Source organism: Pelmatolapia mariae, linkage group LG20, assembly GCF_036321145.2.
Source record: "Pelmatolapia mariae isolate MD_Pm_ZW linkage group LG20, Pm_UMD_F_2, whole genome shotgun sequence".
Classification (NCBI taxonomy): Eukaryota; Metazoa; Chordata; class Actinopteri; order Cichliformes; family Cichlidae; genus Pelmatolapia; species Pelmatolapia mariae.
The window spans coordinates 11,657,452-11,684,401 of record NC_086244.1 but is presented as its reverse complement, the minus strand read 5'-3'; the positions used below and the strand labels follow the sequence as shown (position 1 = coordinate 11,684,401).

At 44.5% G+C, this 26,950-nt stretch overlaps 1 protein-coding gene across 4 annotated transcripts in view; it reads right to left on the bottom strand.

Annotated features, from left to right (window-relative positions):
* LOC134619391 (NACHT, LRR and PYD domains-containing protein 3-like) overlaps window positions 1-26,950 on the bottom strand; it is a 374,947-nt gene that overhangs the window by 330,405 nt on the left and 17,592 nt on the right. Inside the window, exons 7-11 of one of the 4 annotated variants that reach the window (XM_063465211.1) lie at window positions 18,127-18,303; window positions 15,799-15,975; window positions 14,847-15,023; window positions 12,304-12,477; window positions 11,289-11,628 (exon numbers count right to left, since the gene is read on the bottom strand). The exons of the other annotated variants lie outside the window; for them this stretch is intronic. Coding sequence (XP_063321281.1) covers window positions 11,610-11,628; window positions 12,304-12,477; window positions 14,847-15,023; window positions 15,799-15,975; window positions 18,127-18,303 — 724 coding nt within the window. The 3' untranslated portion in view covers window positions 11,289-11,609. Of the gene's footprint in view, window positions 1-11,288; window positions 11,629-12,303; window positions 12,478-14,846; window positions 15,024-15,798; window positions 15,976-18,126; window positions 18,304-26,950 lie in introns of those variants that run through there. 4 annotated transcript variants of the gene reach the window in all.

Here is a 26,950-nt window from a genome sequence, read left to right as displayed (position 1 = left end):
GTTGCCCTGAGCAGGATTCGAACCTAGCCCTCCTTGTCTCAAGGTAGCTATTCATTTCACTGAGCCAAAGTCACTCTCACAAAGAAAAGGTGAGAGACTGACAATTTTGCTGAAATGAGGAGAAGCGGCTGAGAATTGTGCTGTTAAGAGGTGAAAAGGCTGAACACTTTGCAGAAAAGAGGTGAATGAGCAGAATTTCTGCTGAAAAGAGATAAAGAAGCAGAAAGTTCCACTGAAAAGAGAGGAATCAGCAGAATTTCTCCTCAAAAGTTTTTTCTGGAAACAGCTGAGAATTGTGTTAATAAGAGGTGAAAAGGCTGAAAATTTTGCAGAAGAGGTGAATAAGCAGAATTTGAGCTGAAAAGAAGTGAAAATTCTGCTGAAAAGAGTTCAATCAGCAGAACTTCTGCTGAAAAGAGGTCAATGAGCAGAATTCTGCTGAAAAGAGGTCAGTGAGCAGAATTCTGCTGAAAAGAGGTTTTTGCTGAAAACAGCTGAAAAAGCTGGTATTTGTGCTGAAAAGGGGTGAAAAAACTGAAGATTCTGCTTAAAAGGGGTGAAAAAGCTGAAATTTGTGTTAAAAAGAGGTAAAAAAAAAAAAAAAAAGTTTAACTGTTAACTGAAAGAAATTTTGCCATATGCGGGATTTGAACCCGGACCTCCCAGTCTGAGAACGGATGCTCATCTCACTGAGCTAAAACACAGGTCAACCCGGCAAGGAAATTCAGTGAGGCCATCTATAATATGGCAGAAATGGGCAAAAAATATTGCAAAAAAAATTCAATATCTCAAAAAGTATAGAAGTTATGAGCACCAAAAGTCATAGCCGGAAAGAGCAGAAAGAGCAGAATTTTTTAAGATTTGAATGGTGAAAATCGGATAAAAACTGTGGGAGTAGTTAAGTGCCGAAAAACGTACGGAAGCAACTAGATTATGGTGGAATAAAGAATAAAGAGAAACAGGAACTCAATAGTGTGGATGCCCTTTTAGGGCATCCACACAATAAAGAATAAAGAGAAACAGGAACTCAATAGTGTGGATGCCATGAGGCATCCACACAATAATAAAGATTAAAGAGAAACAGGAACTCAATAGTGTGGAAGCCCTTATAGGGCATCCACACAATAATAAATCCGACGAATAGTAATATGTGTGCCTCTTGGCATAGGCACACATAATGAAGAAAATAAGGAAAATACCTGAACTAATCAGGTGCATAGAGGCACTTGACCTGATTGAATACCTGTCATCCTAGATGAGACTTTGTTGAGATATAGAGCACTCCTATATCAACAACTACTAAGCCAAACCCTGTATACAACAGCTAAAGCTACAGGTTTGAGAAGCTGTCAGGCCTGAGAGTGATTGTAAATAAAAGACGTCTGTGTAATATAAAAGAGACTGTGTGTGTGTGAGGTATTGTTTTTAGATCAAGACTTAGTAGAATTAAAGAGGGTTTGTAGACTGTAAATACAAAGAAAAAACAAGAGTATGATTAGTCTGTAGGAACAGAAAATATGGCTCTGTGTGCCTGTGTGTGTGTGACAGGAACTTTACATGCCCATAAAAGGAACTAACTGTGTCAAGGGAGAACCCAGAGAGAGAGACGAGTTCAACTCTAGGCATATGAAGCAAACGGAGGTTTTAAAGAAAGGAAATGAAAATGATATTAATTGTATGCTTGTGTGTGAGTGTCAATACAGGTGGATTTCTCTCAACCTGGAACCTTGAGTACAGCGGCAAAAGGATAGATTAACAGAATTGGGAAAAACAGGCCAGGTTTTGGCTAAAATTGTACAGCTTGACCTCTCACTTTGTCCCCACCCTGAGAAGAAGCTCAAAGGACAGTTAATCTCATGATGAAGACCGACAGAACATCGTGGACTTGAAGAATTAACAGCAGGCAAAAGACAGAGCAAATGAAACAAGACTGACTGACAACTGCAGCAGCAGCATGAAAGAAAGCACGTGATGAAAACATGCACGGGGAAACTGCAGACTGGTAAGAACAGTGTGACATGACTGTTTGAAGGCACTGAATGTGATATTTTGCCAGGCTGGGATCTAACTTGAAAGAAAAATACTGAAAAGATCAAAACAGAGAAGAAACAGACTGTATTGGCTGGAGCTTTGAAGGCCACACAAGGACCAGTGAGAGGTGAAGCCAGGACAAGTTCGAGTGCGAGAATACAGGAGATAATTGGTTTGAAATTGAAGCCGGAACTCATGAAGGTTTAGAGATGTCCAACACGTCACAAACAAAAAGAAGGTAAAATTGAAGAGAGAAAATAACTGCCACTACATTAATGAATAGAAAACACACATACACAAATTGTTACATGTGAAATTATTTTTGGAAAGAATCAGAAGTGAGATAGTCTGAATTCAGAACTCAGTGAAAAGATGCATGAATTAAACCTTATTGTAACAAACATATGAAGACACGCTTACACTTGTACACATGACATAAGTTGGTATTTCTGACCAGAGAGAGAGAAACGGGTCGTTTAACCACTCATGATAATAATGAAAATGTCTCAGTTGTGTTATTTTTAGGCGCAAAGCAGACCTGGACCAATTTTCCACATGCAGCTGTCTTTGAGCTTATTTTTTTTCCTCACACTTCTGCTTTGTTTCTGGCAGCAGTTTTTCTTTTTGTTTCCTGACTCATGTGTGTAAAGCCTTCATGCCATAGGCAATTTGTTTTTTGTTTTTGTTTGTTTGTTTTGTTGGCTTGAAAAACAAATTTGTGATCATACTTGTGGATCACAATGACACATAATGAGTAGGCATATGATTTACGAATGTCTAGTTTTAGAGCTGTGAGCTATGAGCTGTAAGCAATTCAAAGTTTTTTTTCCTAACTTAAAAGTTTGAAATATGTAAGATGTGTGAGTTCTTTGAAAAAATAGAAATGACCTAAATGCCTTAAGTAAAAGTGTAGTGTTCTCAGGTGGTAACTGGCGTCTCAATACTGGCAACGGCTCTGCTCATCACTAGGGATGGGTACCGGTGTCCAGTGCCATGATGGCACCGGTTCTGACATAAACGGTAGTAACCAGACCGAAAAGCAGCGCACATTTCGGTGCTTTATTTCTGTGCTTTCTTTTTTTTTTTTCCTGAGCCAATTCTAGCCAATCATTTTACGTTTCCGAGGATTGTAGGCGGGGCCAGGTACGTACGTTCTTTTAGAGCAGAGCTACAGATTAAAAATGCCCAAGGCAAAGCGGTCAAACTCTGGCTGTACTTCACAGCAAAAGATGCAAACTCAGCAGCCTGCAACAAGTGCTTTAAGCTGATACTGTGATACTGTCGAAGGAGGTAACACTGCTAATCTGATGAAACACCTGGCGACGCATAGCGTCTTTTTTGAAAGCCGAGAAATGCGCTGTGTTTGATAGCTTGCTGCGAGACCTCACACCGAGCACATCTACTGCGGGTGTGGTGCCTGTTATCAGACCCGGAGTTAGCAACATCCCCCAAGAACCCGAAGAGGAGAGTCCTGGCCCCTAGCCATGCCAGTGTAGCAGAAATGATGACGGATGATGATGGCAGCAGCAGCCGTTCTTCTCTGCGTGAGTAGCCTTATGTTGTTCGTGTGTAATTTCCGTTGAGTAGGCTAACCACATTATTACATTAATGCATGTAAGGTGAACTAGTGAACACCGTCGTAGTTACATGCGGCTGTCTTCTTGTTTGATGGCAGATACTCCCTTCACCCTGGCTAAAAAGGCTAAAATGACCAAAGAAAAAGAGGAAAACAGTTAAACATGAGAGGTTTTTGGACCAATTTTGTGTTTTTTCCATTGTTTAAGCACTGCTTCCAGCCAAGAGTGATAGCATATATGCCCTATAGCTGAAGAAAAGGCTAACATTGTTGTCTTTTTACAAAAAAAACAGCTAAACATGAGAGGTTTTTGGACCAATTTTGTGTTCTTCATTCTTTAAGCACCGGTTCGAGCACCGTTTAAGCACCGGCACCGTTTCAAAAGTACCGGTTTGGCACCGGTATCAGATAAAACCTAAACGATACCCATCCTTACTCATCACACTATCCAGCCAGGAAGAAGGAAGAAAACAATACACGAGCCGAGAAAAGAGATGGACAATGCCTGATACAGACACGTGTTTAACAGAACCGCAGAGAAAGACTGTTACGTATGCTCGCACATGCCGAGCATATTAACACAACCATTATGGGAGACACCCTGGAACAAGTGCACTAATTCTGATCTCCGACCACACCTTGAGAATGACTTTTGTAAAGTGCACAACAACAACATCATCATCATATATTTCCTATATTTCTCTATTTCTCTAGTTATCTGAATATTTATCTATCATAACTCTGTTTCTACACTCACTTTTTATGAGTGCTTGTTGTTTCTTGTATATTTGCTGCTGTGACAACTCAGTTTCCCTCCTGGATTAATAAAGTTTTCTGATTCTGAAATACAGTGAGCCATTATATTTGTAGTTTCTAACTAACAATATAAAGGCTCAGCAACCGATAGAGCCACAGCACGTCCCACTGGCAGCTGAAGGAACTTTTAAACAAAGGACTTTGTAATTGAAGCTTTATTTATACAGGTCGGCTCATTGAGACTCAATGTCTCATTTACAGAGAGACCTGTTCCAGACAAATATATATAATATTTACAACAATAAAAGAAAAGTTTGTGTAATGTACTCAGTCACATTAAAAACGAGAACAAGTTCCCAGAGATGGTTTCACAAAAACATGTGTACGTCTTTTGAAGTCTGCAAGTGAAATCAACTGAGAGCCTTAAATCCTTCGGTTATGTTTTCCATGAAGACGGAGCAGAAAAGGAGAACGCCTTCTTCCCAAGCTCTGCATGAACTGATGGAACAGTGAATGTAATGATGTCCTGAGACTGCAGGCTGTGACTAAACTGTTTGCCTAACATGTACTCTGATAAATAGGAGGCAGTAAACAGAAACAGATTTATAGATAAAATGATACTAATGGACCATCCTGTGTAAGACCAATGAGGATCAGTTAACCAGAGAACACAGAGTACAGTGGTGTGTTAAAGGTTTACAGACAGTTATAAATCTTAATGCCCCATGATGGACAAAATCCAACAGATGAAGAGAGCGAGCAGAGTCATTCATATAAATCATGTCACTGTAATCCAGGGCAGGTAAAAAAAGGTGGCAGCAACAAGCTTTTTCCTGTGAAACATGATCTGTTCCTGGAAGAGAAGCCCAACTTCAGCCTTAGTGTCTTTATTAGATGTTCAATGTGTGGCTCATAGGAACGACTGTCATCAATCACAATACCGAGGTATGTGTACGAGGCCACAGTTTCAATAGAAATACTTTGAGCAGATACAGGAGAAGGAAATAAAGCCGGACCCTCTTTCTGTTTGTGAACAACATGACTTTGGTTTTTTTTTCTACATTTAAAGCCAGTCTGAGCCAGCTGAGACTGAATACTATCAACAGCTGCTGTAATGGTTTGAAAACTATGTTGATGGTATAAAATGAACAGATGCATCTAGATTTTGTGCCACACCGTTGACATAAGTAGCCCAGGACAGAACCCTGTGCACTCGTTTAGTGACATTTAAAAAGCTGGAAGAGAGACCATTGAGCTGAACGCACTGCTGATGTCCAAAAGAACATTAGAGAACCAGCCAGCTGCTCGGTCTGAAAGGCCTATTTCCAGTAATCTATGACATAAAATGCTGTGGTCAGCAGCTCAGCTCATAAACCAAGGGACTGGGAGCAGCTGCTACTGAGTGTTGCTGGAGTTCCTGTGCTGTTAGACCCTCATCCTCTCCACGCAGCTTGGAAGTAGGTGAAGTTGTGCCAGAAGATTTTTTGTTGTGGTCGACAGTGTCAAAGGCTTTTGATAGATCAATAAAAAGAGCTGCACAGTAGTTCTTTGCATCCAGCGCTTCATAGACGTCTTTGAGAACTTTTATCGAAGCAGTTCCAGTACTGTGCAGTTTCCTAAAACCAGACTGGAAGGGAGATAAAATCATATTTTCATCCAGATAACTTTGAAGTTGATTATTTATCAGCCTTTGAAGAACCTTAGATAAGACACAGAGTTTGGAAATTGGCCTGTAATTATTAACTGTTGAAGAATCACCAGCTTTCAGTGGGGGAGTACAGAGGCACGCTTCCACATCTGTGGTAAAGCCTTCTGTTGTAGAGAAAGATTAAAAATATAAGACACTGGCTCAGCTATGATATTTGCAGCCAAGTGCAAGAAGGAAGGAGAATGATTGTGAGGACGGGCCGAGTTTCTGGTGCTGTGGCTGTTCAAAGCCTTACAAACCTCTTCTACTGTGACAGGTGTGAAGGAAAAGGTCTCAGTAACCAGGAACTACGAGCAGAGTTGTGTGCAAGAGGTTTACCATCAGATACTGTGCTGAACAAAGAACAAGAAGCAACAACGTGTTTGTTAAAGCAACATTTCAGTTTTGTGTGACGCAGGAGTGGAGTCGATATTTAAGTGAGGAGGCAGCTCTGAGGAGTCACAGCTGGCAGAGACACTTTATAGTTTGCCAAAACCTCCTACGGTCGTTTGGACTGTCAGTCATTAAAGTAAAAAATAGTCACATTGGATCTTGATGATGGAGGCAGTAATCCGATTACACAGCTAATGAAAACGTAGCCGATCAGCATCAGAGCCAGACTTCCTGCCCAGGCCTGGTTTCTCTCATGTAGGAGATCGGCCGGTACTGAACCAAAACAGGCCTGTCCCGACCTTTCACCCTGACCTGGCAATAAGGGGCGTGTCTGTCCACAAAGTAGACACAACTCTCCTGTAAATATTCCCAAACTGACATTGTCAGCCTGTTTAATACGACCCAGTTAAAGCTGATGCGGGGCTCGGAGCGTGAGATTTTAGTGTTTCTCACAGCACCAACTATGCAGTGATCACTCAGCTCGTTGGCAAAAACTGCAGATGTGGAAAACTTACGCAGCATATTAGTTAAAAAAGGTCAATAAGAGCAGATTTATCTGGGTGTTTAGGATCACGGCGTGTGAGGCTTTAAATAATTTGAGTTAATTTTAAAAACAAGCAGCGTGCCTTAAAATCATCAGACACAGAAGAAAGCCAGTCCCAATGAAAATCATCCATCTGAAAGACGTCATTAAAATGCAGTTCAGATAAAAGTTGAACCAGAGACGGTGATGTGTTGGGGGAAGCAGATGGAGGCTGATAGCAGCCAACAACAGTCTGATTTCCAAACAGATCAATAGTTAAGGCCAAGATTTCAAATCGCTGAGGTGCAGATCGAGAGAACAAGACTTGAGCAGCAAGACAGAGCTTCACATAAACTTCCAGACCTCCGCCTTTTCTGGGACAGTCTGAGCGCTAAATGTTAAATCCATCAGTTGCTACGTTTTTATCCAGTAAAGATTTGGAAAGTCTCAGAAACAACAATGATACCAGCACCGGTTGAACAGGCCCAGATTCCAATCATATCCATGTTAGGAAGCACACGACGTGATGCACGTGTAACCCAGACAGTTTTTAACATCTGCTGGTGTTTCACATTCAGCCAGAGGCCCAGGGTTAGGTTGGATACCAGACAATAATAAAAGCATCGTTATTAGACTCTAGAGCTCGTATTATAGCTGACACCACATGTAGAGTTTAAGTTCACACAGAGACGATGACATTTATCCCTCTAAAGAATGACTTAGACTACGATTTAATATGAATGAGAACATGTTCATAAATGGATGAAACCAAAGATTTCATCAATCCCTGATTTAGAGACAACAGAACATTTGGTTTGATTTCACAAGATAAGAATGACGACTGAGTTGGAAGATTGTTTTATGTTTAGTCAAATCTTTCATACATAAAGTCGGATTACAAAATCATCCCCTAAGTTTGTTGTTTTATTCAAGGGATTGAAATTATAGAGAAAATCTGTGAAATGACTTAAAGAAAACAAACCACAAAAACTCTATGATACTCTAAACCCCCTGGTTTAGGTCGGCAACCTTTCTGATGACGAGTGCATCTAAAATTTCCTCAGAAGTCAATGTGCCATATGATTGCATTAGGAATAAATTACACACTATATAGAACCACTTTATAGGATTATATTTGTTTGCAGATGTTGGCAGCTATCAGCGAATAGTTATCAGCTATTTAGAAACAAAAAAAAAGACTTTTTATCCATAACAGCAAATGAACTTTACAACAGAAAATCCAAATGCTATTTAGGGTCTCCTCACGACAATGATAAGAAAAATAAACTGGGCCAATATGGCATGTTTGTTAATACAGAGACACACATGTTAATGTGATCTCTGGTCTCCCACTCAGAGACACAGGTCTCCGAGTGTCCAGCATTCAGACCTGAGGACTCTCTTCATGTGAGAGAAAATCTGCTCACACAGATATGTAGAGCCAAATACTGTCAATAAGGCCTCTGCAATGTTCTGAAGACAGTTAAACCTGTCAGGTAGTGATGTCCAGCAGGTGAAAATGCAGCTCCATGAACACGCACAGCTGTTGATTCCAGCTGCGTTCGTAGTTCTGCAAACTTTGACCCCACAGAGTCGAGCTTTTCAGTTCAATCAGCTGCATTTCGATGTCCTCTGTGTCCAGCCAGTTAATGCAACACAAACCCAGCTGCTCATTAAAGCTTTCTGGTTTGATCAGAAAAGAAAACATTGGTCCATACACCTGAAAGTCCCAAAAACACATTGTGAATTCTGTCTCGAGTATCCAGATGTATCCGAGTATTTACGTGGTGCTGATGCTCCTGAAGCTCCTGAAGCTTTTGAAGTGTCTGAATGTGGAACTTTCAGCATTGCTTGAAAAAACTGCCATCTAACAACGTCCCTCTCACCGGTAGGCTAAGTTATTTTTAGCCAATTACAAGTTGAATCTGATAGTTGGGGTTGTTAGCTAAGATACCATCATTAAGAAGAGGCACAACTAATGTGTCTATGTGAGCTGATTTGCGATGTGCACCGCTGGCCCGGCTATTTATTTTTTAATGCACCTTCCCAGATTACTTCACTGCGTGTCATGCCCAGGGCTGGACTGGGACAAAAAACAGCCCGGGCATTTTGACTAGGAACCGGCCCACCAGGTATTAAAGCCATAAAGCCTTTGAATGAAAACAAACACAGTTGTGACAGTGATGTACAGTCTTGTTGGTATATGTATGATTTCTATACATTTTACATCAGAGGAAAACTTTGGTTGTAAGATTCAGATAATTATTTATTAAAAGCGAGACATTTTAAATGAGAATAAGAACGAAAAGTATTTCTTTGTGCCCCCCTTTCCCTGTTAATGCCCCACCTGCCCCCCTGGCAACACTTTGCTAGACCCACCCCTGCACAGTTACCAGCTGTCAGCTACATAGAAAAGGATCATGGTGTTATTTGTCTCTCAGAAACAGTTCATAACTTCCCTTCAATTCATTCATGTCACACTGTTCCAAAAAATAGTAATGTCAAAGTATCTTACTGTATATTTAACAGTTGTGTACTGTTTTTCTAGAATATCATTAAATTTACATAAGTAGACTGTGATTTTACATGTCAAAGGTAAAATAACATAACATCACTGTAAATATAGTAAAACACAATTTACTTGTTTTTTAAATATATATTTTTTTTGTACATATGCATATTTAGATTGCAAAAATACATTCAGAAATGTATCATAATTTCACAAATATTTGTCTGTTATGTGAGAGAAGGATCTGTTAAAACCAAATGTAATACTAGGGAAAAATATATAAAATGATCGTAAATTAATGAGAATAATCAATAATTAAAGGAGTATTTGAATTATAATTGTGCTGAAAATTTCATGTCATCTAGGTCTGATTCAATAATTCAGAGGTAACAAGTGAAAATATAATTAATAGGAATAAAAACTAAAAAAAAACATATAAAACATTGCACGGCCACGCTGTGCTAATTATATATTTTAAAAAATAAATGTAGAGGTAGGAATTGCAATTAATATAAATCTCAAAGTATTCACAACATTCCTGAACAGAAATAGGCCTCTGCACCTGGGGTGAGGGTGTGGCCATGTGACATGTCATTGGATGTTGGGACACATAATAACATGACGCTAAGCATCGGCCAATGAATGTGAACTAACAACCACAAGGTCGCGGGTATGGCTGCACTGTAGGAAAAAACCCTAATATGAAGGTATTTTACTGTGCATTTTAAGGTTTTGTTCTGTTCTTCTAGAATATCATTAAAGTTATGTAAATAGACTTAGACTTCACATTTCAAATGTAAATTAACGTTAAATCACTGTAATGTAATAAAACATAATTTTCATGATTATTAAATGTATCTGTCTGTACATATGCATATTTAGATTGTTAAAATACATTCACAAATGTATCATGATTCCACAAATATCTGTCCGTTATTTGAAAGATCGAACTGTTGAATTCAAATGTAATGTTATGGAAAAGTATATAACATGATTCCTATAAGCTTGTGTTACATCACATAAGTATTATTATCATTACTATTTAGGGCGAGCGTCCGAGTGTCCGTGGTCAAGACTCTTCACCTACCACCTACTGGTGATGGCCAGAGGGACTGATGGTGCGATACGGCAGCCTCGCCTCTGTCAGTCTGTCCCAGGGCATGCAATCCACTATTATTTAAACCAACTGTTAACTGTATATTTCTGTACAATTACGTATTATGATTCATATTGCCACATTCATTGACCTTGTTTATAGGTAATTTCATTGTTTGATCACGTTAAAATGTTCCTAATTTAATGTCTAAAAGCACTTGGAAAAGGCAGAATCCCATGTAAAATTAGCGCAACAAACTGTATTGTCATTACTGGAAATAACCGTATTTTTATGCGGGAGTTATTTTACAGTAGTATTTTGGCGCCCCAGCTGCTGGAATATTACCGTTTTTTTTAAGATGTTTTTTGTAACAGTGTACCTAAAAGGTAAACCTGTTTCTCCATCACCTGTTCAGCTCTGATGATTCAGTAAGGACATCTCCTGGTTTCATCTTCATGTTTCCCTCTCACCACATAACCAAACCGACATCATGACCAGCAGCTTTTACAGCTGTGGCTCCAGCAAACATCAGCTGATACTAGAAAGTAATATTACATAAATTCTAACAACAGCTTATCAAGGTTAAAAGTGCTGCTGTTGTTTAGCACGATATCAAATATATTCTGTATTCAAATCTATTGAGTGATGTTTGAAAGTCTTTCCAGGTGAGTTTGCACAGTCTCTGTCTGACTCTGGCTTCAGACCCTCCTGGATCAGAGACTGTAGAAGGACAGAGCAGCAGCAGAGCAGTCCAGATACACTGATGATCCTCTGTCAGATCCAGAGGGACACACAGGGATGATGCTGGACTCTACATTGTGTCTGACAGTGGAGCTGTTCTCAGAGCAGTTCACTCTGCAGCACTGACAGTCATCTGCACTTCATTCCTCTGTCAGTCACTGCTGGATGAAGCTCTCCTCTCCACCTCCCAGTAACATGGCCCAGTCAGAGCGTCTCTACACACAAGCTGCTGCTGCTTCAACCTCTCTGGATCATCAGGACACAGCTCCTCCTCTCTCAGCACACACACCGTCCTGTTTACCATCTTCTCCTCCACCTGCAGAGAGAAGAAGGAAGAGCAGAGGAGATAAACGAGTGTTTCCAGAGTCTCTTCATCAGCTGTCAGTCAGTGATGCAGCACATCCAGTATAAAGAGCAGCAGGGACTTCAGTGCTGGGACTGTACTAGGACTCATTGTTGCTTCACTTTTTCTAATCTTTGGATTTTTATTGAAGTTGATGAAAATGTTTTTCCCTCCTAGTTTGAGTTTGGACTTTCATTCATTAGAAGAACCTTGGTGTGTCCACTCTGAGCTCTGTAGGAACCCCAACAACAAGCCCAACAATCCAGATGGACGGTTCCAGCTGTTAACTGGAGGAATTCCATCCAAACATCTGCTCTCACTAAAGTATTCCTCACCTACAGACTGTGTTCTTCACTGCTTTAAACTTGGAAATGAATGCAGTCATTGGTCTGCGTGCTGCTTTGTTCAGAGAGCTGATTGGCTGTTGACAGTGTTTGATCAGAGCGTGTCAGCCGTTACTATGGTGACCATAAAGGTGAGAAACAGGAAGTGTTTGTGTCCAATCCTGAAGCCTGTCACCATTCTCCTCTCACAGCTTCACTGAGAAGCTGCAGCTTTACAGGAAACACTGGATCTTTGTTTCATACTGACTGTGTTTAGTACAATACTGCTGACAGCACCACCCACTCACTCCATCACTCTACTTACACCAGAGTCTTCAGTCTGTAGTCTGGACTCTGCTGAAGATCAGACAGCTGCTCCACATCTGAATCCTTCAGGTTGTTTCCTCTCAGCTCCAGCTCTCTCAGATGGGAGGGGTTGGACTTCAGTGCTGCTGCCAGATAATCACAGCTGATCTCTGACAAACCACAGAAACTCAATCTGTATAAAGAATGAAAGATGTAAGTTTATTAGACAAAGTGTGAGCTTGAAATCATTCAGTGTTTCATCATCTGTTCAGAGCTGAAGAAGGTTCAGAATGTATAAGTTTAGAAAATGGAAACTCCAAACAGCTGAAGCCAACAGGAAGCAGCTTCAAACAGGAAACTGTGCAGAGTTTCAGACTATATGTCCTGATGCAGCCAGTTGGATTTTGGAGATTTGAATCTCTGTTCTGTGAATAAGTCCTTGAATCATTTCTTCCAGTTGGTCCAATAAGACAGACTAAGTATTGGACATGTGTTGTGGCTCCATTAGGGGAGCTTCTACATGTGATGTGATGGCCCCTCTGGGTCTGTCAGGTCACAGCACTGAAGAGAGCTCAAACTGGGCACACAGTTGTTCCAGTCTGGACCAAAGACTCTATACTGGGACAGAGGGACTGCTTTGACTGCACCCACTGGGACTTTTGAAAGGCTCATGTTCTCACTTAGATCATCGATTTCTACTGACATTTCTTTCTGGGAAAAATGGGAATTACTTTGAAAACAGGAAGTATTTTCCCCAATAAGCAGCCCTGGATTAGTAAATCACTCCAACATGTTCTCAGGCAGAAGAAGCTGTCTTGTTATGAGGGAGAGAAGAAAAAGATTGAGGCACAGAAACTTGTTGAAAGAGAGATAAAGCAGCTAAAATCAGGTGTAAAAGTAAAGCAGAGGATGAGCTGAATAAAGGACACTCAAGGCTGGCTTGGAAAGGAATGAAGTCCATGGTGGGGATGCAGAACAAGGAGCAAAGATGAATGTGATGCTGAATCAGCAGAAGACTTGGACTCATTTGATTCCAGCTTTGATATCATTGATTTCAATGAAGAGCTTTGTGATTGTAGCAAAGGGCTGGTAGCTCTGAGAGTCCCACTGATGAGGTGTTTGTGTGGAAATCTCTTAGTGGGACCAAAGAGAGAAAAAGCCCTGGTCCTGATGCTGTGGGAGGGAAATGATTGAAGTGTGCTGTGAGGAACTGACTGGGAGATTTTCACACATTTTCCAGTCCTCCTTGGAACAACAGGAAGTTCCCAGCATATGGAAACAAAGGTTAAGTGTCCTATGGCACTGAGTGATGATGGTGCTGTGGCCCCACCACCTCCACCTCTTTGTAAAGGAACTAACTGTAATCTGAAGCTTCAAATGGAACTAAGACTTCCTCCACTAGGTGGCAGTGTCTGATGAGAAAGTGTTAGTGGAGCTGGCCTGGAGTCAGAAACAGGAAGATGCAGGATTTGGGCTGAAATGGGGAAAAGTGGTTCGCACTAGTGCCTTAAAGCAAGAAGGTTGTAGGTTGAAGCTTGTTGGCCTTTCTGTGGAGGTTGGATGTTCTCCCACAGTCCAATGAAATGCTGCTTAGGTTCATTGGTGCTTCTAAATTGGCTGTAGGTGTGGATGTGAGAGAGTGCTTCTCTGTCTCTCTCTGTTGGCCCTGTGATGGACTGCTCACCTGTGCAGGTGGACCACGCCTCTTGCCCTATGACAGCTAGGGCACAGGCTGCAGCCCTGTGAGCCTAAGCTGAATAAACAGTTAGCAAAAATGATCCATAGATGGCCTGAAATCCCCCAGTTAGCAGTTTGGTAGATAGCTATGACATGCTAATCCCATCCAGCAGCTGTATTCTACCTGTAAGCTGATCCCTGCTGAGCCAAAGCACTTTTTCAGATACAAATTACAACCTTTAATAGAAACCTATTGGTCAGCATCTTATTAGCCTGCTGTTAGCTTCATTCCACAGAAAACTGAGAGAAACTAACAGAGTTGATAAAGAATAAAGAGAAATGTGCTGATTTAAAGCCTTTGAAGTGCTTCAGATGATCTCTGTCCACTTCTGTCCACTCATTCATTCATGTAAGCTTCTAATGCAGCTTTGATCTTCACAGTCTGCTTCATGAAACTCATTCTAACCCTGAATGTCAGAGTGTTCCTCCTTCTCTTTCCCATCATTCATGCTGGCAGTGGAGGAGATTTGGATGTTGGACTGTGTTTTGGATGATGTGTGTATGTTTGTGTTGGACTGCTGTCTGTAAAGCAAACGCACATTTTGCTTTGGATTTCAGTGTCACACAGACTTTAAGGTGGAATGAAGAGTTGGAGAGTTTCACAGTGAATTATCCAGTGGAGGATTTTTCTTCTTCTTTGAACGTTTGAAATGTGAACATTGTTCTGCTGCAGTCAATGGTCTAAACCAGAGAAGAAGAAAACAGACTTTACCATGAAGATCCTCAGTGTGGATCAGTATAATATCAGCCTGGTGTCTGCAGTTTAGTGTCAGCACAACTTTCACATCATATTCATCTCAGCACAACTAAAACATGCTGACTGACCTCAGAGTTTCAAGTCCGCATCCTGGACTCTCCAGGAAACCACACAGATGCTTCACTCCTGAATCCTGCAGCTTGTTGTTGTTACTCAGGTCCAGCTCTCTCAGATGGGAGGGGTTGGACTTCAGTGCTGCTGCCAGATAATCACAGCTGATCTCTGACAAACCACAGCCCCACAATCTGTATAAGGAATGAAAGATGTAAGTTTATTAGACAAAGTGTGAGCTTGAAATCATTCAGTGTTTCATCATCTGTTCAGAGCTGAAGAAGGTTCAGAATGTATAAGTTTAGAAAATGGAAACTCCAAACAGCTGAAGCCAACAGGAAACAGCTTCAAACAAACACAACAAGAGAAAAAACTCTGAATGTTTCACATTAAAGTCATATTTTATCATAAAAACAGGACAAAGACTTGAAAAAGTCGTGATTTTCCTTCCAGGAACCACATGGCTTCACTTTTAAAGGTGAAGTGTGAAAGAAATGGACATATTTGAAGTCCAACACCTTTTTCCAGTCACATGATTAAAGCAGACAAACTACAAGCTCATTTTCATTCCAACAAGTCATCTTCTGACCTGGACTAACAACACTGGTCTCTATGTGCCGTGACCTTTGACCTGCTAAAGACAGTCAGCTGTGGATTATTCATTGTTGTGTCTGATACTTAGAACTGTGAGGAAGAACACTACACAGTTAATCAGGGTCCCCTCTCTCTGAATCAGGAAAGGTGGGCAGGCCGCGTGTGGGCCGCGGGCCATACGTTGAGTTTCACTGTTTGAAATGTGAACATTGTTCTGCTGCAGTCAATGGACTAAACCAGAGAAGAAGAAAACAGACTTTACCATGAAGATCCTCAGTGTGGATCAGTATAATATCAGCCTGATGTCTGCAGTTTAGTGTCAGCACAACTTTCACATCATATTCATCTCAGCACAACTAAAACATGCTGACTGACCTCAGAGTTTCAAGTCCACATCCTGGACTCTCCAGGAAACCACACAGATGCTTCACTCCTGAATCCTGCAGCTTGTTGTTGTCACTCAGGTCCAGCTCTCTCAGATGGGAGGGGTTGGACTTCAGTGCTGCTGCCAGATAATCACAGCTGATCTCTGACAAACCACAGCTCCACAATCTGTATAAAGAATGAAAGATGTAAGTTTATTAGACAAAGTGTGAGCTTGAAATCATTCAGTGTTTCATCATCTGTTCAGAGCTGAAGAAGGTTCAGAATGTAGAAGTTTAGAAAATGGAAACTCCAAACAGCTGAAGCCAACAGGAAGCAGCTTCAAACAAACACAACAAGAGAAAAAACTCTGAATGTTTCACATTAAAGTCGTACATTTATCATAAAAACAGGAAAAAGACTTGAAAAAGTCGTGTTTTTCCTTCCAGGAACCACATGGCTTCACTTTTAAAGGTGAAGTGGTAAAGAAATGGACATATTTGAAGTCCAACACCTTTTTCCAGTCACATGATTAAAGCAGACAAACTACAAGCTCATTTTCATTCCAACAAGTCATCTTCTGACCTGGACTAACAACACTGGTCTCTATGTGCAGCTGGCTGTGAGACCAGTGCTCAGGGAGCGTCTACAAAGTGCAACACTGAAAGAACATCACACACTCATTTGCTTCCAGCACTTTCACAAAAACATCTACTGTCATTATTGTCACCAAACTCTGTGGATCCTTTATTGCAAATTCAAATGGGATCAAATGGTCAGACAAAAGAGGGTTATGAGGAAATATGATGAAATGTTGTGTATTAGCAGCAAGTTATTGAATCATTTTCCTCAGAAACCAAACAAAATGATTGACAAACATGTTTTTACAAACTCAGTGTTGGACTTGGATCAGCAGGATAAGCTGATGTTTAAAGGCATTTGAGTCTCGCTGTATGAGAGTCCAGTTATTCCTCAATATTTATGGATGATGTTCTTTCAGTGTTGCACTTTGTAGACGCTCCCTGAGCCTCACAGCCAGCTGCACATGGACCAGCTGACATTACCCAGCATTAGAGGCGGCTGTAAAAAAATGGATTTTCCTATTTAAATGGTTTAATTTGAATAAAGCGATGTTGATTCATTCAATCCTGAATGAAATTTTTAATATAAATGTATTTTGCCAGAATCTCAGGTTAAAGCTCCCAAAAGTATTTCAACAACAAGCAAACAGATAAAACAGTAAATGAGAGCAGCTAAACACACAAAGACGGAAACACAGAGCGTGGATCGTTCACTCGACGGCACGTACACGGACACGCCGTCGGGGCTGAAAGTGGACAGCTCACAGATCCTGAAGCTGCAGGTTTCATCTGTCTCCAACCAAAACTGAGTGAACCAGCAGCAAAAGAAGATCCAAACTACGCTTTACGTTTGATGAACATCCTCATGAATTCTCTCTGACTTTGACCTTTACTTCCTGCACAGCTCTCTCTCTCTCAGTGTACTTCAAGAACAGTTTACCTTCAAAAATCTGTTTTCTGCATTATTCACTGCTTATTACGCACCAGTCTGCTGTTGTGTTCACTGCTGTCGGCCTCCGAAAACAAAGCCTCATTTCTGCTGTTCAATACTGAAGAAATTGAAACCTTTTAAAATGATGACAGATTACAAACTCTCAGCTGTGTCTGTAATCAAACCTCTGTAACTTTGCTTCACTTCAGCAGCATCAGCTCATGTTCACATGTTGATTCATGGTTTGCTTCAGTTTTTGATCGACTGCAGAATATTTTGAAGGTTATCTGCTATAAAAAGCCAGAAGAGGAAAATCTGCTTCATGTGTTTCTGTTTGATCCTCAGTGACTTTGACACAAAGGCCTCTGCTGTGATGATCACACCTCTGATCAAGTCTCACAGTGTTTGTTTTTATACATATGGATATGTGCTGATAAATGATCAGAATTAGAATATTTCCCACTGTCTGCTGTGTGCCGTGACCTTTGACCTGCTAAAGACAGTCAGCTGTGGATTATTCATTGTTGTGTCTGATACTTAGAACTGTGAGGAAGAACACTACACAGTTAATCAGGGTCCCCTCTCTCTGAATCAGGAAAGGTGGGCAGGCCGCGTGTGGGCCGCGGGCCATACGTTGAGTCTCACTGTTTGAAACGTGAACATTGTTCTGCTGCAGTCAATGGACTAAACCAGAGAAGAAGAAAACAGACTTTACCATGAAGATCCTCAGTGTGGATCAGTATAATATCAGCCTGATGTCTGCAGTTTAGTGTCAGCACAACTTTCTCATCATATTCATCTCAGCACAACTAAAACATGCTGACTGACCTCAGAGTTTCAAGTCCACATCCTGGACTCTCCAGGAAACCACACAGATGCTTCACTCCTGAATCCTGCAGCTTGTTGTTGAAGCTCAGGTCCAGCTCTCTCAGATGGGAGGGGTTGGACTTCAGTGCTGCTGCCAGATAATCACAGCTGATCTCTGACAAACCACAGCTCCCCAATCTGTATAAAGAATGAAAGATGTAAGTTTATTAGACAAAGTGTGAGCTTGAAATCATTCAGTGTTTCATCATCTGTTCAGAGCTGAAGAAGGTTCAGAATGTATAAGTTTAGAAAATGGAAACTCCAAACAGCTGAAGCCAACAGGAAGCAGCTTCAAACAAACACAACAAGAGAAAAAACTCTGAATGTTTCACATTAAAGTCGTATTTTATCATAAAAACAGGAAAAAAACTTGAAAAAGTCGTGTTTTTCCTTCCAGGAACCACAAGGCTTCACTTTTAAAGGTGAAGTGTGAAAGAAATCAATTCAGTTTTATTTATATAGCGCCAAATCACAACAAAAGTCGCCTCAAGGCACTTCATAGATACAGAGAAAAACCCAACAATCATATGACCCCCTATGAGCAGCACTTTGGCGACAGTGGGAAGGAAAAACTCCCTTTTAACAGGAAGAAACCTCCGGCAGAACCAGGCTCAGGGAGGGGCGGGGCCATCTGCTGTGATTGGTTGGGGGTGAGAGAAGGAAAACAGGATAAAGACATGCTGTGGAAGAGAGACAGAGATTAATAACAGATATGATTCGATGCAGAGAGGTCTATTAACACATAGTGAGTGAGAAAGGTGACTGGAAAGGAAAAACTCAATGCATCATGGGAATCCCCGGCAGCCTACGTCTATTGCAGCATAACTAAGGGAGGATTCAGGGTCACCTGGTCCAGCCCTAACTATATGCTTTAGCAAAAAGGAAAGTTTGAAGCCTAATCTTGAAAGTAGAGATAGTGTCTGTCTCCTGAATCCAAACTGGAAGCTGGTTCCACAGAAGAGGGGCCTGAAAACTGAAGGCTCTGCCTCCCATTCTACTTTTAAATACTCTAGGAACAACAAGTAGGCCTGCAGAGCGAGAGCGAAGTGCTCTAATAGGGTGATATGGTACTACAAGGTCATTAAGATAAGATGGGGCCTGATTATTTAAGACCTTGTATGTGAGGAGCAGGATTTTGAATTCTGGATTTAACAGGAAGCCAATGAAGGGAAGCCAATACTGTCACGGTTCTGGGTCCGTTGGACCCAGTATTTTGAGTTGTTATGTTTTAGTGTGTTTTTGCATTTTGGATTCTTTTCTTATGATTATGAATCTATGTTTTGCTTATTCTTTAGGGATTAGTTCGTAGGGTTTGTGTTCTCATGTTTACTGCAGGTTGAGTTCAGTTTCATGTGTCATGTTCTGTCTGTCTCTCTGTGTTGAGTCCGTGTCTTTGAGTAGTGTTTCATGTTTCCTGTTTTACTGTGAAAGTCTTTGTCTTATGTTAGTGTGTGCTGCTTTGTTCCCCCTGTCCCGTTAGTCCTGATCTCTCCCAGCTGTGTCTCCCTCCTGTTGTCCATTCCCTCATTACTACCCTGTGTATATAAGCCCTGTGTTTTCCCATGCTCGGTGTCGCGTCGTACCCTCAGATGTTGCCTGTGTGTTTCCGTGTCAGTGTTTCACTAGTTTCATGTTAGTACCACTGCTCAGTTTATGTTTTATTTTCTGCCAGCGAATAAAGCTGAGGTTTTTGAGTTTCAAGTCAGTGTATGAGTCCTGCATTTGGATCCACCTCTTCATCCACCAGCACACAGAGCCCTGACAGAACGACGCGACCAGTATGGATCCAGCAGACTCACGCTTCACCTCTGAGGGAGAGAAACTCGCGCAGCTATGGGATTACTGTTGGAGGATAATCCACGCCGCGAGCCCCTACAAGAGGCAGCTGGAGGTAGTGTTTTTTGATAATTTTTTGTCGTCCACTGCCTCCACCGTCAGTTTTCTGAACATAAATGGACTTAAGCAAATAATAACAGCTCTAAAAGCGAGGCTAGCCTTTGAACTGTTTGGCATGGGCGGTCCAGGAATGGACGATTCAGCTACCCTCCTGGAGGCCCTCACCACGTGGAGTTCTCAACGTCAGCGGCAGTTTTTGCCAAGATTTATCGCCAAATCGTTTGATCCACCATTAAAGAAGAAATGCAACCCTAGCCATCACCACCCAACCACACTTCCCTTTTCTCCTGTAGTACGGACTGGTGCAGTTTTCATTTCCACACCTTCAGTTCAGTTAGCTGCTCAGCAGCCACCCGTAGCTCAGTGTCCAGTGTTCCCTGCTCAGCAGCCACCCGTAGCTCAGTGTCCAGTGTTCCCTGCTCAGCAGCCACCTGTAGCTCAGTGTCCAGTGTCCCCTGCTCAGCAGCCACCTGTAGCTCAGTGTCCAGTGTCCCCTGCTCAGCAGCCACCTGTAGCTCAGTGTCCAGTGTCCCCTGCTCAGCAGCCACCTGTAGCTCAGTGTCCAGTGTCCCCTGCTCAGCAGCCACCTGTAGCTCAGTGTCCAGTGTCCCCTGCTCAGCAGCCACCTGTAGCTCAGTGTCCAGTGTCCCCTGCTCAGCAGCCACCTGTAGCTCAGTGTCCAGTGTCCCCTGCTCAGCAGCCACCTGTAGCTCAGTGTCCAGTGTCCCCTGCTCAGCAGCCACCTGTAGCTCAGTGTCCAGTGTCCCCTGCTCAGCAGCCACCTGTAGCTCAGTGTCCAGTGTTCCCTGCTCAGCAGCCACCGGTTGCTCGGTCTCCACCTCCACCACCGTGTTCATCTCAAATTCAGTCACCCGTAGCTCGGTCTCCACCTCCACCACATTCAGCTCCGCTACCCATAGCTCAGTCATTTCCACAATCAGACTTACTACAAACTTTGTTACAGTCCATAACCCAGTCAGTAGCTCAGTTAGCGGAGGAATCATTAGCTTTGTCAACTGCTCGGTCAGCCACTCATTTTCACCCTCAGCCAGGGGTCCCAATTGCCTCTGGCCCTGCATCTGCTCCAGCTGGAGGGCCCGAGGAGCCCGTCCAGCCTCATGTCTCAACAGCTGGAGGGTCCGAGGAGCCCGTCCAGCCTCAAGTGTCGTTAGCTGGGGGTTCGGGAGAACCCAGCCAGCCTCAAGTGTCGTCAGCTGGGGGTTCGGGAGAACCCAGCCAGCCTCAAGTGTCGTCAGCTGGGGGTTCGGGAGAACCCAGCCAGCCTCAAGTGTCGTCAGCTGGGGGTTCGGGAGAACCCAGCCAGCCTCAAGTGTCGTCAGCTGGGGGTTCGGGAGAACCCAGCCAGCCTCAAGTGTCGTCAGCTGGGGGTTCGGGAGAACCCAGCCAGCCTCAAGTGTCGTCAGCTGGGGGTTCGGGAGAACCCAGCCAGCCTCAAGTGTCGTCAGCTGGGGGTTCGGGAGAACCCAGACAGCATCCTGCCTCGTCGGCTGGAGGGCCTGAGGAGCCCAGCCAGCCTCAAGTGTTGTCAGCTGGGGGTTCGGGAGAACCCAGCCAGCCTCAAGTGTTGTCAGCTGGGGGTTCGGGAGAACCCAGCCAGCCTCAAGTGTTGTCAGCTGGGGGTTCGGGAGAACCCAGCCTGCCTCAAGTGTTGTCAGCTGGGGGTTCGGGAGAACCCAGCCTGCCTCAAGTGTCGTCAGCTGGAGGGCCGGAGTCGCCCGTCCAGCCTTATGCCACGTCTGCTGGTGGGTCCGAGGAGCCCACCCAGCACCACACCTCTTTAGCTGAGGGTCCTGGAGGACCCAGACAGCACATCCTCCCGTCTGCTGGCGGTCCGGGGAGGGCTGTTCAGCCGTCACCCACATCATCATCATCGCCGCCTGCAGCATCATCATCATCGCCGCCTGCAGCATCATCATCATCGCCGCCTGCAGCATCATCATCATCGCCGCCTGCAGCATCATCATCATCGCCGCCTGCAGCATCATCATCATCGCCGCCTGCAGCATCATCATCATCGCCGCCTGCAGCATCATCATCTCCGCCTGCAGCACCCGCATCCACGCCTGCAGCACCCGCATCCACGCCTGCAGCACCCGCATCCACGCCTGCCGCAGCTTCATCCACGCCTGCCGCAGCTTCATCCACGCCTGCCGCAGCTTCATCCACGCCTGCCGCAGCTTCATCCACGCCTGCCGCAGCTTCATCCACGCCTGCCGCTGCCGCAGCTTCATCCACGCCTGCCGCTGCCGCAGCTTCATCCACGCCTGCCGCTGCCGCAGCTTCATCCACGCCTGCCGCTGCCGCAGCTTCATCCACGCCTGCCGCTGCCGCAGCTTCATCCACGCCTGCCGCTGCCGCAGCTTCATCCACGCCTGCAGCAGCCTCGCTGCCCCCTGGTTCCGCAGCCGTCTCGCTGCCCCCTGGTTCCGCAGCCGTCTCGCTGCCCCCTGGTTCCGCAGCCGTCTCGCTGCCCCCTGGTTCCGCAGCCGTCTCGCTGCCCCCTGGTTCCGCAGCCGTCTCGCTGCCCCCTGGTTCCGCAGCCGTCTCGCTGCCCCCTGGTTCCGCAGCCGTCTCGCTGCCCCCTGGTTCCGGCTTCTGCTTCTGCTACGCCTGGTCCGGCTTCTGCTCCGCCTTCGTCCACGCCTGGTCCGGCTTCTGCTCCGCCTTCGTCCACGCCTGGTCCGGCTTCTGCTCCGCCTTCGTCCACGCCTGGTCCGGCTTCTGCTCCGCCTTCGTCCACGCCTGGTCCGGCTTCTGCTCCGCCTTCGTCCACGCCTGGTCCGGCTTCTGCTCCGCCTTCGTCCACGCCTGGTCCGGCTTCTGCTCCGCCTTCGTCCACGCCTGGTCCGGCTTCTGCTCCGCCTTCGTCCACGCCTGGTCCGGCTTCTGCTCCGCCTTCGTCCACGCCTGGCCCGGCTTCTGCTCCGCCTTCGTCCACGCCTGGCCCGGCTTCTGCTCCGCCTTCGTCCACGCCTGGCCCGGCTTCTGCTCCGCCTTCGTCCACGCCTGGCCCGGCCTCTGTGTCTTCGTCCACGCCTGGCCCGGCCTCTGTGTCTTCGTCCACGCCTGGCCCGGCCTCTGTGTCTTCGTCCACGCCTGGCCCGGCCTCTGTGTCTTCGTCCACGCCTGGCCCGGCCTCTGTGTCTTCGTCCACGCCTGGCCCGGCCTCTGTGTCTTCGTCCACGCCTGGCCCGGCCTCTGTGTCTTCGTCCACGCCTGGCCCGGCCTCTGCTCTGCCATCGTCTGGCCCTGCGGTTGCCGCACCGTCATGGGACCCGGTCCGTCCTGTTCCGCCTCGGCTCTGCCGGCCGTTTTCCAGGCCTCTAAGTTGGCATCGTGGCCGTCGAGGACGGCCTCCGGAAAGAGTTCGTCGCCGCCGCTGGCATCACGGCCGACCTCCAGACCAGCTCAGTGGCTGCCACTGCCTTCCAAGTGGTCGGCCTCCCGATTGGTTTTGCCTGCGGCGCCGCCGTTGCCGTGCGCACGGTCGGCCACCAGAACCGTTTGCCCGTCGCCACCGTTGCTGTGTGCACGGTCGGCCACCGGAACTGTGTTCCTGTCGTTGCCGTTCGCACGGTCGGCCTCCTGAACTTTTTGTGGACTCGTGTTGAGTTCCGGTCTAGTTTTGTTTGGATTGTTTCTGTATCACTGGACTTTGGATTTCTTGGACTGTTTCTAGGTCTCCAGTGTTTGTGTTGTACTGTTTTTGTTTTTTTTGTGTTTATGGACTACTCTGGACTCATGCTCCTTGTTTTTTGTTTGGATTCTGTCCCTCCTTCCTGGACCCCCTCCACCCGCCCTGGCCTGGTGCTTTCTTGTGCTTTTTTGTTTAGGGCTGTCGGGAGCCAGCCCTTAGAGGGGGGGTACTGTCACGGTTCTGGGTCCGTTGGACCCAGTATTTTGAGTTGTTATGTTTTAGTGTGTTTTTGCATTTTGGATTCTTTTCTTATGATTATGAATCTATGTTTTGCTTATTCTTTAGGGATTAGTTCGTAGGGTTTGTGTTCTCATGTTTACTGCAGGTTGAGTTCAGTTTCATGTGTCATGTTCTGTCTGTCTCTCTGTGTTGAGTCCGTGTCTTTGAGTAGTGTTTCATGTTTCCTGTTTTACTGTGAAAGTCTTTGTCTTATGTTAGTGTGTGCTGCTTTGTTCCCCCTGTCCCGTTAGTCCTGATCTCTCCCAGCTGTGTCTCCCTCCTGTTGTCCATTCCCTCATTACTACCCTGTGTATATAAGCCCTGTGTTTTCCCATGCTCGGTGTCGCGTCGTACCCTCAGATGTTGCCTGTGTGTTTCCGTGTCAGTGTTTCACTAGTTTCATGTTAGTACCACTGCTCAGTTTATGTTTTATTTTCTGCCAGCGAATAAAGCTGAGGTTTTTGAGTTTCAAGTCAGTGTATGAGTCCTGCATTTGGATCCACCTCTTCATCCACCAGCACACAGAGCCCTGACAAATACAGGAGAAATCTGCTCTCTCTTTCTAGTCCCTGTCAGGACTCTTGCTGCAGCATTTTGGATTAACTGAAGACTTTTCAGCGAGTTTTTAGGACATCCTGATAATAATGAATTACAGTAGTCCAGCCTGGAAGTAATAAATGCATGAACTAGTTTTTCAGCGTCACTCTGAGACAGGATATTTCTAATTTTAGAGATGTTGCACAAATGGAAGAAAGCAGTCTTACATATTTGTTTAATATGTGCCTTGAAGGACATGTCCTGGTCAAAAATGACTCCAAGGTTCCTCACAGTGTTACTGGAGGCCAAGGTAATGCCATCCAGAGTAAGAATCTAGTTAGATGCCATGTTCCTAAGATTTTCAGGGCCGAGTACAATAACCTCAGTTTGATCTGAATTAAGAAGCAGAAAGTTAGCGGCCATCCAGGTCTTCATGTCTTTATGACATTCCTGCAGTTTAACTAATTGGTGTGTGTTACCTGGCTTCATGGACAGATAGAACTGGGTGTCATCTGCATAGCAGTGAAAATTTATGCTATGTCTTCTAATGATGCTGCCTAGGGGAAGCATGTATAATGTAAACAGAATTGGTCCTAGCACTGAACCCTGTGGAACTCCATAATTAACCTCAGTGTGTGAAGAGGACTCTCCATTTCAGAATCAGAATCAGAATACTTTATTAATCCCGAAGGAAATTAGAGTTACAGCAGGCAGCACGCTAATGGCGCATGCGCACTTACAAAGGAACCTTCTGACCAACTTTACACAAACATCACATTGGGGAGACATGTCAGAAAGGTAGGCTGATAGGAAAAAAACTACAAAAATACATAACATGAGGTAAGAGGAGGAGAAAAAAAAAATCCACTCAGACTGAGCTCCTAATGGGAGAACAGTTTGATAACAGAAAAAACACCTCAGCACAAAAAGCACATGACTATCAACACACCATAGAAACACAAGACAAGCAACAGGGGCGGGTAAAGGGTAAGAGAAAGCCGGTGTAGACAGCGCATCCGGTCCTGCAGCATGTCTGCGCTGGTCCAGTCGACCGCCATCTTTCCCGGTAGGGCACAAGCCTCGAAGGCGTTTGGAAAGGGAGGGGGGGATCAGTGTGTGCATATCAGTGTATGTGTGTGTGTCCAGAGTTCAGCAAAGACAGTGTCCTTCGCCCTGCCAGGCTAAGTAAACAGTCTTCCAGGCAACCCAGGTGGCCTTGCATAGAATGGGAAGAACAGTCTAAACACAGTCGTTATCAGGGTGTTGTTGTTCAGCCTTGAGACCGCAGCTGGCGCCGAAGGGGTATCTGCATGAAGTGATGGTGGTTTTTACTTTAGTGCGAACAACTCATGTGAATTTCAAAGCTGTTCTAACAGTCCAACACTGGTCTCTCAATCTCCCATTGGAGAGCCGTGAGCTTTCTATGATGTTATTCAAACTTACGTTCCGTGATGTTGTCATTCTTTTTGCTCAAAGAACAGGTTCTGAGAACTCACGACCGCAGTGCACTTCCCAAGATTTAATCCAACTTGCGCTCAAAGGTGTTATTCCAAGCGAGCCCCTCCAGATGTAATCCAGTTTTCCACTCAGAGGTCTTGTTCTGAGTATTCACGGCAGCCGTGCGTTCTCCAAGATCTTCTCCGTGCTGCACTCAATGAGCCCAGTTTGAAAACTCATGCCTCGTCCCATCGTTTCAATCCCAGCGGGCAGCATTGTGGGGGTTTGAACAGCCGTTTCCGCTTCCTTAATTCTTCGATAAGCCAGGGCCAAGCCAGCTCCGATCAGCAAGAACCCTGTTATCATGGTTCCGAATAGGTAGATATCTTCAGCAGTCAGGCTCACCCGAGACCAGACTTCTCGTTGAGAAGGGGTGTCAATTGCATTCAGAGACCAGTTCATCAAATCCATAATTCTCTTTTAGGTTTTAGAGACCAGACTGTGAGAGAGTGTTCCAGGGAAAAGTAAGTAAAAACACAAGACAACACAAGGACACAAGAAGCTAAGCAGGGAAGATAAGGGCAGGAGAGGAGAAAAGTGCGACCACCTTCGCTGAGAGCCAAAAGACAATTTACATGAACAAATTGGAGTCTATTAGATAGATATGATACAAACCACTGCAGCGCAGTACCTGTAATACCTACAGCATGCTCTAATCGTTCTAATAGGATATTATGATCAACAGTATCGAACGCTGCACTGAGGTCTAGCAGATGAGTCCACTGTCAGAGGCCATAAGAAGATCATTTGTAACCTTCACTAAAGCTGTTTCTGTGCTGTGATGAGCTCTGAAACCTGACTGAAACTCTTCAAATAAGCCATTCCTCTGCAGATGATCTGTTAGCTGTTTGACAACTACTCTTTCAAGGATGTTTGATATGAAAGGAAGGTTGGAGATTGGCCTATAATTAGCTAAGA